The sequence below is a fragment of the Elephas maximus genome, chromosome 3, assembly GCF_024166365.1.
Source record: "Elephas maximus indicus isolate mEleMax1 chromosome 3, mEleMax1 primary haplotype, whole genome shotgun sequence".
NCBI classification, from domain to species: Eukaryota; Metazoa; Chordata; class Mammalia; order Proboscidea; family Elephantidae; genus Elephas; species Elephas maximus.
In genome coordinates this window covers 200656364-200667382 of record NC_064821.1, presented here as the reverse complement: position 1 = coordinate 200667382, position 11019 = coordinate 200656364, and the positions used below count along the sequence as shown (strand labels likewise).

General features: G+C 43.0%; 1 protein-coding gene across 1 annotated transcript; it reads right to left on the bottom strand.

Annotated features, from left to right (window-relative positions):
* Positions 1-1331: 1331 nt before the first annotated feature.
* Positions 1332-8807, bottom strand: FCRLA (Fc receptor like A). The gene is made up of 5 exons (XM_049881063.1): positions 8334-8807; positions 4803-4985; positions 4232-4498; positions 3196-3480; positions 1332-1935 (listed from the first exon to the last, which is right to left on the bottom strand). The coding sequence occupies exons 1-5, from the start codon at positions 8410-8412 to the stop codon at positions 1640-1642; spliced, it is 1110 nt and encodes a 369-aa protein (XP_049737020.1). The 5' UTR covers positions 8413-8807; the 3' UTR covers positions 1332-1639.
* Between the last annotated feature and the right edge of the window lie 2212 nt (positions 8808-11019).

The following is an 11019-nucleotide window of genomic DNA, read 5'->3' as shown; positions in this document are numbered from 1 at the left end:
TGAGCTAAACAGGCTGCTCTGTCCATGGAACTCCATTTTGAATTGGAAGAGTGACTGACAAACAATGGTTATTTGAACTTGGGTATTTAGCAGACATTTTCTCAAAAATGAAGTTAGTCTTCCACTTCAAGGAAAAAATCTGGCAGTAATTATTGCCAATGACAAAATGCAAGCATTCAAATGAATTTGGGAAAATTAGAACTCTGGAAAATTTGTGTTTGTGACTGTGATCTTAATGGCTTCCCAGTAATTAAAGACTTTTCCAACGACATGGGTGGTCATATTAACAAATGTGATTCTTAAAATATCGTATATCATGAAACGGTGCCGACATTTGGAATATCTACATAACATCGTGAACCAATATTTTCAAGATGATCAATGCATACGTAGAAGATCCATTTAAAGTCTAAGAAGGACCAATAGATTTTAATGTAACAGAGTTAAAACATTCACTAATGTGGTTTCAGATTTCATATTACAACTAATGTTTAAGAAGCTACCTCTTAACAAGTTTTGGTGTCACATCGAAGAAGAACATCCATAATTATCTGAAAAGAATCTTAAAGTTCTCCTTTTTTCAGCTATGTCTCTGTGTGGGGCCTGATTTTCTTTGTAAAGTTCAGCTGAAACAACATATCACAACAGATCCCATGCAAAAGCAGCTATGAAAATCCAACTGCCTTCTACCAAACAAAAACATGAAACAAAGCCACTCTTCTCACATTTTTTGCTTTGAAAGATAGTTATTTTTCGTAGAAATATGCTGTTTATGTTGATGGATTTATAATTGTCATTTTCAGTGAATTAATGAATGAATATTGTAAGCATTTCTCAATTTTAATTGCTAATATGGAAAATATCAATGAATATAACCCACATAAATGTGAGTATGCTCTTTGAGGACTTCAGTAAGTTTTAAAGTATGAGGTGTCCTAAAACCAAAATGTTTGAGAACTGCTGATCTATCCAGACACTTCAACAAGTTAGTCACTGTCATCAAGAAGAGTTTTGAAAAGAAGAAATTTAGGCTGCACTTATCTAAAACAGGAGTCCCTGAGTGGCGCAAATGATTAAGTGCCCAGCTCCTAACTGAAAGGCTGGTGCTCTGTCCTACCCAGAGAGACCTCAGAAGAAAGGCCTAGCGACCTACTTCAGAAATGTCACAGCCATGAAAACCAAATGGAGTGCAGTTCTACTCTGCAACACACGGACTCACCAGGAGTCAGACTCCACAGCAATTTTTTTTTTTTTAATCTACTTTGCAACCCATGGAGTTGTAGACATTGCCTCATGTGTGCTGGGGGGAGCAGAGGATCATCCCTGATTGAGAGCTGCTGCACTAAATCACCTCTGTTTCTTCCCTTTAAATCACTAGGTTCTGGTCTGGGTGGCAGAAGGAAATGTCTGGTCTAGGGGAGCAGGATTATGCTATAATCCTAAGAGAGAACACGCAATTACAGTTAAACTCTGATTATCATTTTGAGCAAATTTATTTATATTAACCTATCTCCATTATTCTAACAAAACTCTGGAACAAATTGTAAAGCTATGCATATGTGCAGGACAGAAAGAAGAAAAACAGATGAGTTGGATTTATTGGGGTGGTTAAACAATATTGTGGGTAAATTGTTTACTTTTATTTGGCATGAGCCTTTGTGGGCTCAGGCTTCCGGTGGCCAGACAAGTCCCTCAGCTCCATGACTAGGTGTCCCAGAAGAACTTTCACCTCCTGTACCTGTTTGAGAAGCATGCCCATCTGGTGATGCAGGTGGGGGTCCGGCACCACCAGATGAGAACATAAACATGGGTTCTCAGAAGAAGAGGTGGTTAGAGGAGCCTGAGGTCCTGGGGGTTCCATAGAAGCAGTTTCTGAAGCAGCTGGCTTCTGAGGATCTGAAGTCAAGGTGGGGGATGCAGCAGAGCTGGAGAGTCCTGGATTATGGGGCAGAAGGCACAAAAAGGATGAAAGCTGACTCTGGGACTACCCTTATCTCCCGGCTCAATCTTTTTTTGTTGTTTGTTTTTTGTGCTTTAATTGAAAGTTTACAAATCAAGTCAGTCTGTCATACAAAAATTTATATACACCTTGCTATGTACTCCTAAACGCTTTCACCCTAATGAGACAGCACACTCCTTCTCTCCAACCTTTATTGCCTATGTCTATTCAGCCAGCTTCTGTCCCCCCTGCCTTCTCATCTCCCCTCCAGACAGGAGCTGCTCACATAGTCTCGTGTGTCTACTTGAGCCAAGAAGCTCACTCCTCACCAGTATCATTTTCTGCCTTATAGTCTATACTCCAATCCCTGTCTGAAGAGTTGGCTTTGGGAATGGTTCCTGTCTTGGGCTAACAGAAGATCTGGGGACCATGACCTCTGGGGTCCTTCTAGTCTCAGTCAGACCATTAAGTCTGGTCTTTTTACGAGAATTTGTCCCTGCTCAATCTTTCTTATCCTTTGAAAGTGGCTGGGGCCCAATGGCAATAAGGACTCGATGGCTCTAGTCTCTTTGCTGTTCCAAATTTGAATCTAAAGTTTGGCCACCTCTGCTTGGAAATCTCCAGTGATGAGGCCTCATCATTAGACAGTTACAGGTGTTAGCCAAATCCTCCTCTATCAAGGCAGAATCTTGTTCCCTGCAGCACAGGTATGGTAATATAAATGCCATTAGTTTCATTCCTGAGGATTCTAGCTTTCAGGTTTTTGAGGACACCTCTGCTGGCCACTTGAGTCAGCTCCTCTTCAGGACAAACCTCTTGAGTTCTATTATTTTTCATATGACACGGCTTCGATCCCCGGCCCCCCCCCCCCCATCGGCCTGAATACCTCCTCCAGGTATATTTTAGGTCAAGCGGATCCTAGAACTGAGCACAGACTCCAGACTATCCCTATCCTTGTTCTAGATTTTATTTCTCTAAGTGCCCAGAGATCAGGTTGGAAACATAATGTCTGGGGACAGTAGCTATGGAGCTGGCTCGGGGCTTCGTTTGGTGAAGTATGCACATGGCTCAAGGTGTAAGTTCTCTGTGCTTTTTTCCAGCTCCAGAGACTCTGCCTTATAGTTCCTGCCTTCTCCGCATCCCTTCCTAGCCTGCTCACACTGAACCCCAGTTGTGCACCCAACCGCCCTACCTCCCTTCACACGTATACATACACAGACAAACACACACCAGATAAAACACATACACAAACTCACCCTGCAACCTGATCTCCAACTGAAGGCTCTGTTTCAACACATGGTTGTCCTCAGTGGCTGCCTCACACCAATAGGATCCAGAGTGCGACTCTGAAGCTGTGGGGATCTTGAATTCTGAGGAGATGCCCCTGCTGCGCACTGTCCTGCCATCCTTGTAGAAGGAGAAGAAGAGGCGTGTGCCTGACCTCTGTGGGGGCAGCTTTGTCTGACAGCTCAGGGTCACCGGGCCCCCCTCTTGGGGTTCAGCCGAGGGTGTGGCAGTGAGAACTGGGATTGGAAACAGCTCTGGGAAGAGAGAGGTGAAAAAGAAGAGCTCAGCCAGTCTACATTCAGGTGGACCCATGATAGGTGAAGGACTCAAATCACACTTTCCTTTCTCTATTTCCTTCAGGAATAGGCTTTCTTAGGAAAGTTCCATTTGGATGTTTCAAGTTTTCACTTTTCAAATAGGCAATAAAAAAAAAAAAATCCAGAGACGGGAAAATCTGAGAATGGTCCAGACATCCAATCGGTAAGCACTGAGAAGCATATGTCTGGGCAGTAGGAAATGTGCTGGACTCAGAATGGGCTGATGACTTGAAAAGACAATGCTGAGGTTCTGCTCCTCCAGAAGCCCAACCTGGATATTTGATTCGGTTTCCAAATCCAAAATACAATCAACACAGAGTAATACATTTGTCTTGCAGTATACAATTTACAAAGCACTGTAGGAATGTAACTTAATTCTTGCCACTGCCTGTAGTGGAGTCTGCTCAGGCCCTCCATTCCACAGATGACAAAATAGAGACACAAAGGGGCTTTGCAAACAGCCTACAGTTGCTTTTTCTAAGTGGAAATGCTTGGACAAACAGCTAGGTCACCTGACTCTTAGGCTAATGCTGTTTAGTCTAGTTGAAGATTTTAAAACATTTAAACCATTAACCTGCTGCTTAAGCCTTCAAAGATCTTGTCACCTCCAGGCCAAAGAGGAACAATTTTGGGCTCAGTGTCTCTCCCCACCCACCTTTACCACCATGACACTGGCCCTAGCTCTCACCTTGGACTATGATGGCCACGGAAGATGCTGTTTCTGGGCTCCCAGGACCAGGACTGTTGAAGATGCCACTACAGTGGTAGTGTCCACTGTTTGCCTCTTGCACCACAGCGATGAAGAATTCTCTGTTAGGTCCAGGGGGACCCAAGGCTGATCCATCCCGGTAGAAGGTGACCTGGGTCAGTGGCCAATCTTGCCAGGCTCGGCAGCGAAGAATCAGTGAGTCCCCTTCAAACACAGGCCTGGATGGACCTTGGAGGATCAGCCAGTCTGTGGCCCAGAACAAGAGCTGAGTGTCACCTACTGCCTCCCTTGGGAACTCCCCAGTGCTACCCACAAACAGATCCCCCTAAACTCTTTCTGAGGTTCCCGGTTGAAGTGTGCAACAACTTCTATACTGCTTAGGACTGAGGCCACCCTAGCTACTGTGGGCTGAAGACAGGGAAGAAACTATATCTTCCCCTGGCCATTTCCTGGAGACACCTTCCTAAATGGGCTGTGGGCCTGAAAAGAGAGGTTTGGGGAACAGGAGAAGGAGCAGGCCACCACTGGTCAGCCCTGCCTAGGACCTCACCGTAGGACACAATCAGATGGAAGGGTTTACTGAAAGTGTAGCCCTTGATCTGGAAGCCATCTTCTTCTGGGTCAGTCAAGTCATCATCAGTGTGCCAGCTGCTGTCCTGGGTGCTGGCAGATTCAGGGGCTCTGGCTCCTTCACATCGTTGCATCTCAAGACTGGCAGCTGAATGGGGCATGGCTCAGGGAGGGAAAGAAAACGAAGCTGGGACTTGGAGAAAAAAAGACAAGGACTCCCCCTCCAGAAAGATTCCACCCTGTCCTGGGGGAATTATCACTTTTAGAGTGAGAGCGGGAAGACCCAAAAACTTTTTTCCAAAAGACATTATGGGTCTCACAGATGGATGGATTTGACCTTGGTTCCTTGGCATATTAGTACTCTCAGTGAATAGACCATGGTCTGGGGAATAGGGATGGAGCGGAGAATGGCAGAATGATGAATTCATCAGCATGACATCCAGCTGTTGGGGCTAAAGACAGGGTGACCCTAGAGCAGGCAGACATAGGACAGGAGGAAAAGGGAGATGATTCTAACATTCGTTAGGTGTTTAACATGAGCCAGAGACTGCTAGGCACTTTCACGTATTGTCTTATTTAATCTTCACAAGCTTTCCAGCTATGTGATTTCATCCCCACTTTATAGAGCTTAAAGAAAAAGGCTTAGACAAGTAAATTAATTTACCCAACATTTAAAAATAGTGTAATAAATGGGGCAAGACAGTCAGGTGTGTCTGAGTCCAAAGTCAGTATTCTTTTTGCTTCACTGTTTAGACATGGTCTACTTTAGCCCTTCAGACTTGCAGTACTTCAGACTTTCCTTGGGGGCTTTCTTCCAGATTCTCTCTTTCCCAAAACTGACTTGGGTCTTCAGCCTTGAATATGTTCTCTACCATATAGCTTTCAATAACTAACTGAGACTCTCCTCCTTTGTTGCTTCCCTGTCAGTTTTTCATTTTTCAAGCACCTCTACCTTGGTGTCTTCTATTCCTTGAACTTTTCCTGGCAGCAGTAGAGCTCCTTCCATGTCCTTGCCTCAATCCCAACCTTCTACTTCCAATATGTACTTTTTTTTTTTGAAGAATTCTGTATCTCTAGGTTGAAATTCAGACTTACAGGTTTCTCACGACATCCGCTTAACCTATACCTCCATGGCTGACCCAGGCAAGTTAAGTGATATTTTTCCCATTCCCTTATCTGCCTTAATCCCTTTCTTCCTCTTCTAGCCCTATGGCCACTTGACATGTGCACACTTCTTCCTTCTGTCCTTTCCTGCCCATACGCCTTTGTTCTCTTCCACCCCCAATGACCCAGAATTCTTTAACTTTGTAACTTCCCTTATCAAGGCCCCTCCCTACTTCCTAATTCTTATCACATCCGTACCAGCTGCTTTCTTTAGATTGTCTCTTGGCTCCCTTCACTACCCTGCTACCTCTTTTCACTTCCTCCACTGTCACTACCTGGACTCAACCTCCTCATCTCCTTTTTTTCCTTTTTTAAAATAAAATCTTGTCGGACTACTTCTACATACCAGGAATGTCCATTCAATAAACCTTGGGTGGCAGGTATTATTAGTCTCATTTTACAAATGAGAAAACTGAAGCCCAGAGATATAAAAATTACTTTCCCAAAGTGGCGTAGAGCTAGTAAGTAGAAGAGGGGTTTGGAATCAGAGAATCTGATTCCAAACCTGGAGTTCTTGCCACAATACCATAGCTGTATTTTACTACAGTCACCTAGTCCTGTTTCTATGAGTTCAATAAAACAGTTCAACAAAATTATTAGGCAGGGACAATGCAGGTGCTGAGATTTCAAATATGAATAAGACAAGGTTAAAAACAAAACAAAATTTAAAAAATTATCCTGGCCACAAATAACAAAAGTTCAGTGGAAGACACAGACATACAAAATGATTATTCCAGCATGAGGAGAAAAGTAATAAGAAAGAAGGATTACAGGTAGCCATAGGAGCAAAGAGGAGGGTTCAAGAAAGTTTCCCTGGTGACAGTGTCAGGTATGCTGCTTTAAGGACACCTACAAGTTTGTAAGGAAGAAGGGAGTAGAGTCTTAGAGAGAACTCATTTCAGGCAGAAGTAGCAGTATGAGAAAAGCCTTGGTGACAGGTAAGTGTCTCTTGTGTGAATGTGTAAATATAAGCAAGTCAGTATTATTAGAGCATAGATTTCAAGGCTCATAAGTTTGGAAGTAGAGGCTGAAGAGGTTAAACAGAGGCCAGCCAGGTCATGGTGGCCCTTGTGTACCATGACAAGGAGTTTGGGGTGTGAGATTTGAACTTTAGAAATCATTCTAGCTGCAGGGTGGAGAATTCAATTCGAGGACACAAGACTGAGACAGTAAGATTAATTACGAAGTTACTTGTACTAGCCCAAGTCTGAGATGACAAGGGCTTTTTCTGGGATAGTATTAGTAATGATTCAGGGAAGAGAATTTTTGTCAAACTTGATGATTGATCATATGTAGGGATGGGAGAGAGGAGTCTAGGTTGCTTCCCAGATTTCTGTCCTGGATGCCTAGTGTATGCAGTGCCATGAACTGAGATCAGAAACAGTACAAGAAGAATTAGAAGAAGTGAGGTCCAGGAGGACAGATGAGTTTAGCTCTGATCGTATTGTACTGAGGTACCTGTGAGGCATTCAGGTAGATATGTCTTGTGGGAAGCTTGATGTTTGAAAGTAAAGCTCAAAAGCATGGCTAGGGTTGGAGATATGATTTGGCACTCTTAAGTATACGGTTATAGTAGTAAAAATTACACAGAGAAATAAGCTCACTAGGGAAGCTATATGAAGAAGGGAAGAGAGGCAAAGATGTAACTGTAGAGAACACCAGTTGTTTAAGGGGAAGAGAAGATAAGCCACCAAAGGGACCAGCTATCATATTCTTTACATTTAAATTCTCACTAAGCCTCTGGGAAAATTTACTCTCTTGAAGCCTAATCAATGATTATTTAGAATAGTTATAGTTTCTGGGGAAAAAGTAACGTTGGGTCTGCTATGTGTACATGGAGTATAAGGAGAAAATTGCTCCAGGGCAGCTGGAGAGTAGAGAAAGCCAAGAAAGAATAAGCAAATGACATTGCCTAATGAAGCAGAAAAGTCCAGCAGGATAAAAGCTAAAGAGTGTGTAATGGTCCAGTCAATATGGAGGTCATTGCACCCTAGGCAAAACTGATTCCAGTGGAAGCTGGATTGCAAGCATGGAGAAATGAGTGATAAGGGAGGAAGTGGAGATAGCGTGTGTTCACTACTCTTTCAAGAAACTTTTCTGAGAAAAGTAAGAAAAGATCTGAGATTGTAGCTAGCTAGGGTATCATAGAGGGGACTTTTGGGATAGAGAAGGCTGAAAGAGTTTTATCATTGTAGTCACCCAACCCTGCCTATCGAACTCCCTTCGCGTCCTTCCTCTGTACTCCTTCAGAGGGCCAAAATTCGTCCATATTTTTTTTCCATTACATCATTTCCCCAAAGTCAGGCATATCTCCATTCTCACACCAACATTCAAACATTTTACTTACCCAGTAGCATCGGGGCTGCCCAGAACATAGCAAGGAAAAAGTAGAGGGCCCAGGCCATGAGAACACAGTTCAGATTCATAGTGACTGTGTTTGGGTCTACTGCAACGTCCAATGCACTGATTTTCTTTAATGTGAAACCTCTCAAATTAGAAAAGAGGAAGTAAATCTAACTGTCTCATCTTGCATCGGAGGCCTGTTTTCAAGTTTGTAATTGGCTTTCATCATTCAGATTTGATCAGATTGGTTCCAGTGTCATCTACATCCTTAGGTTATGGATAAAATGATAAAACGCCAATTGTTCAAGAATTCCCTCACCGAGCTCAGAGATCCTTCAAAGCCTGTAATTGTCTGGTGTCCAGCTGACCTTCACATACACTCAGGGAAAGGTCAGTGCAATAACCCTCCGTTTCACTAGTGGGGCAACTGAGGATAAGAGGTGGGTGGAACATTGCTTGGAAGCTACACAGAAAATCACAGAGTGATGATGAGAACTCAGGTGTCCTGTCCAATCCAGCTCCAAACCCCACATGTTTCTAGTGAGCAAAATGTAGCAAAACAGAAGGGGAAAGAAGTGTGGTAATGGCAGCAAGTCTGATATCAGATTAGTACGTTGTAGGCTTCAGCCACCTAAAGCCTAAAATAATTTGCACACAAAATTTCCTAGACTTGTATCTCAGCTCCATTTCTGCAGACTAAGGCTGTTCAGTCAGTGGAAATCTGAGTATACGGCAAAGATAGGCCCCTGGGAAAGAACAAAGGAAAAATAATCTAATTCCAGGGGACCCCACAGTAAGCCCAGGGCTCAGGTTTATGATCGACGCTCAAGACACTGATCCTGAGGAAATTAGAGACAGGATGCATCTGATAGCTTGAGAAACCTGAGGAGACTCAGGAATAGGGGCAATATGGAGGCTAAGCATCTCTCTTCAGCTCTAAGTGGCCTTGTAGGAACCAGTGTCCCTGCTTCCAGTGCTTGCTGTTAGATTGAGGTCTTCTCAATGGTAGGGCCCATGCCTGTTTTCACAGTGACTATCCTTCTTCCTCTTTTCCCATCATAACCCCCACCAGGTCTCCAATTGGTTATTTGTAGATGATAAAGAATGGCACAGACAGGAGCCATCACAAGTGGGGGGAGGCCGTCCGCTTGAAGGCAGAGGGAGGGACATGACCCTTCAGCTGTGCAGAAACCACAGATCGGAGCAGACACATCAGCAACGTGGGCACGAGGGATTGGATATTTCTCAATCTAAAATAAGCATTTAGAATAAATTTTCCATTATTTGAGAGGCATATGTTTTTGTGGTCTTGGCCCCAGAGAATACAGAAGGGGTTGAATACAGGGGGAGGCAGTGAGGCAGTAAACCATGCAGTTGATGAGACCAAGCAGCCTCAGATGAAGAAGAAAAGTCTAGGCCAGCCCTCAAAATTAAGTAGATGATGTGTTTAAATGGACCCCCACCCAACACTCCCTAAGACAAAGAATCTCAGGGTTAGACAGGTCTTTAATGGGTTTCCAAACCAATCACAAAATCTTTTCCTTCTCAACCTAGCTATCCCTTTTCTTTACCTGTGCTTACCATGTGCCTTACCTGGATAGAGGCCCTCCTCTATGCCATCTGCGTCAACCCTCACAGAACCCGCTCTCAATACGAAGAGCAAGAAGGGTTCTGAAGATCTGGGGTGAAACTATCGTACTCTTTACATTTAAATTTTCACTAAGCCTCTGGGAAAATTTACTTGCTTGAAGCCAGATCAATGAACTATTTAGAATAGTTATAGTTGCTGGGGAAAAAGTAACATTGGGTCTGCTATGTGTTTATGGAGACAGAGGTTCAGTTCATGGAGTCAGTTCCTCCATCAGGATCGCTCTAGTACCTGCCCTTGTCCCAATATCAATTAGAGCTTTGATGCCATCCTCAACTTCTCTTGGCTTGTCACTGTTTTTTCTTATTTTTTAATGGAGTTAGTAAAAAATATACACATATTAGATGTGAAGATAAAAAAATGATGAAATGTATACTCGTGCCCTCAGTTTAAGATATAGAATATTACCATTATCATTGAAGTACCATGTACCCTGTCTGATTACATCCTCTTCCCTCCCTATCAAAATCAGCCATAATCCTGATCTTGTGTTTATCACTCCTTTTATTTTATGATATTAATAATTTTGCATGATCTTTAATTTTTATTAATGAAATTATACTGTACCTATTCTTCTGAAACTTGCTTTTTTTTAAACTCAACATATGTCCCCGAGATCCAACCCGATGTTATGTTATTGTTGTGTGCCGTTGTGTCACTTTCAACTCATAGCAACCCCATGTGACAGAGTATGACTGGCCCATAGATTTCCCTAGGCTGTAATCTTTATGGAAGCAGATTGCCAGATTTTTCTCCCAATGAGCCACTGGATGGGCTCGAACCACTAACCTTTCAGTTAGCAGCAGAGCACTTAACCATTTGCACCACAAGAGCTCCTGATGTTCTGTGTAGCTATAGTTAATTATTCCATTATGCGATTATGCTACAAATTATTCTATTGACAATGGGAATGTGAGTTATTTTTAGGTTTTTGTATTAAAAACTATGTGTCTTTACTTGTACCTAACCGGTAGGTACAAGAGTGGAATTTTCATATTCATTTGTGCTGTGATATTGTTAGGTGCTGTCGAATCAGTTCCAA

What these genes read in the sequence shown, in the direction of transcription:
- FCRLA (XM_049881063.1), bottom strand. Translation starts at nt 8,412, where the DNA reads ATGAATCTGAACTGTGTTCTCATGGCCTGGGCCCTCTACTTTTTCCTT. An exon ending in GGCAGCCCCGATGCTACTGG is followed by an intron (nt 4,986 to 8,333) that starts GTAAGTAAAATG and finishes TCCCTCCCTGAG; the next exon opens with CCATGCCCCATTCAGCTGCC. An exon ending in CGTGGCCATCATAGTCCAAG is followed by an intron (nt 3,481 to 4,231) that starts GTGAGAGCTAGG and finishes CTCTCTTCCCAG; the next exon opens with AGCTGTTTCCAATCCCAGTT.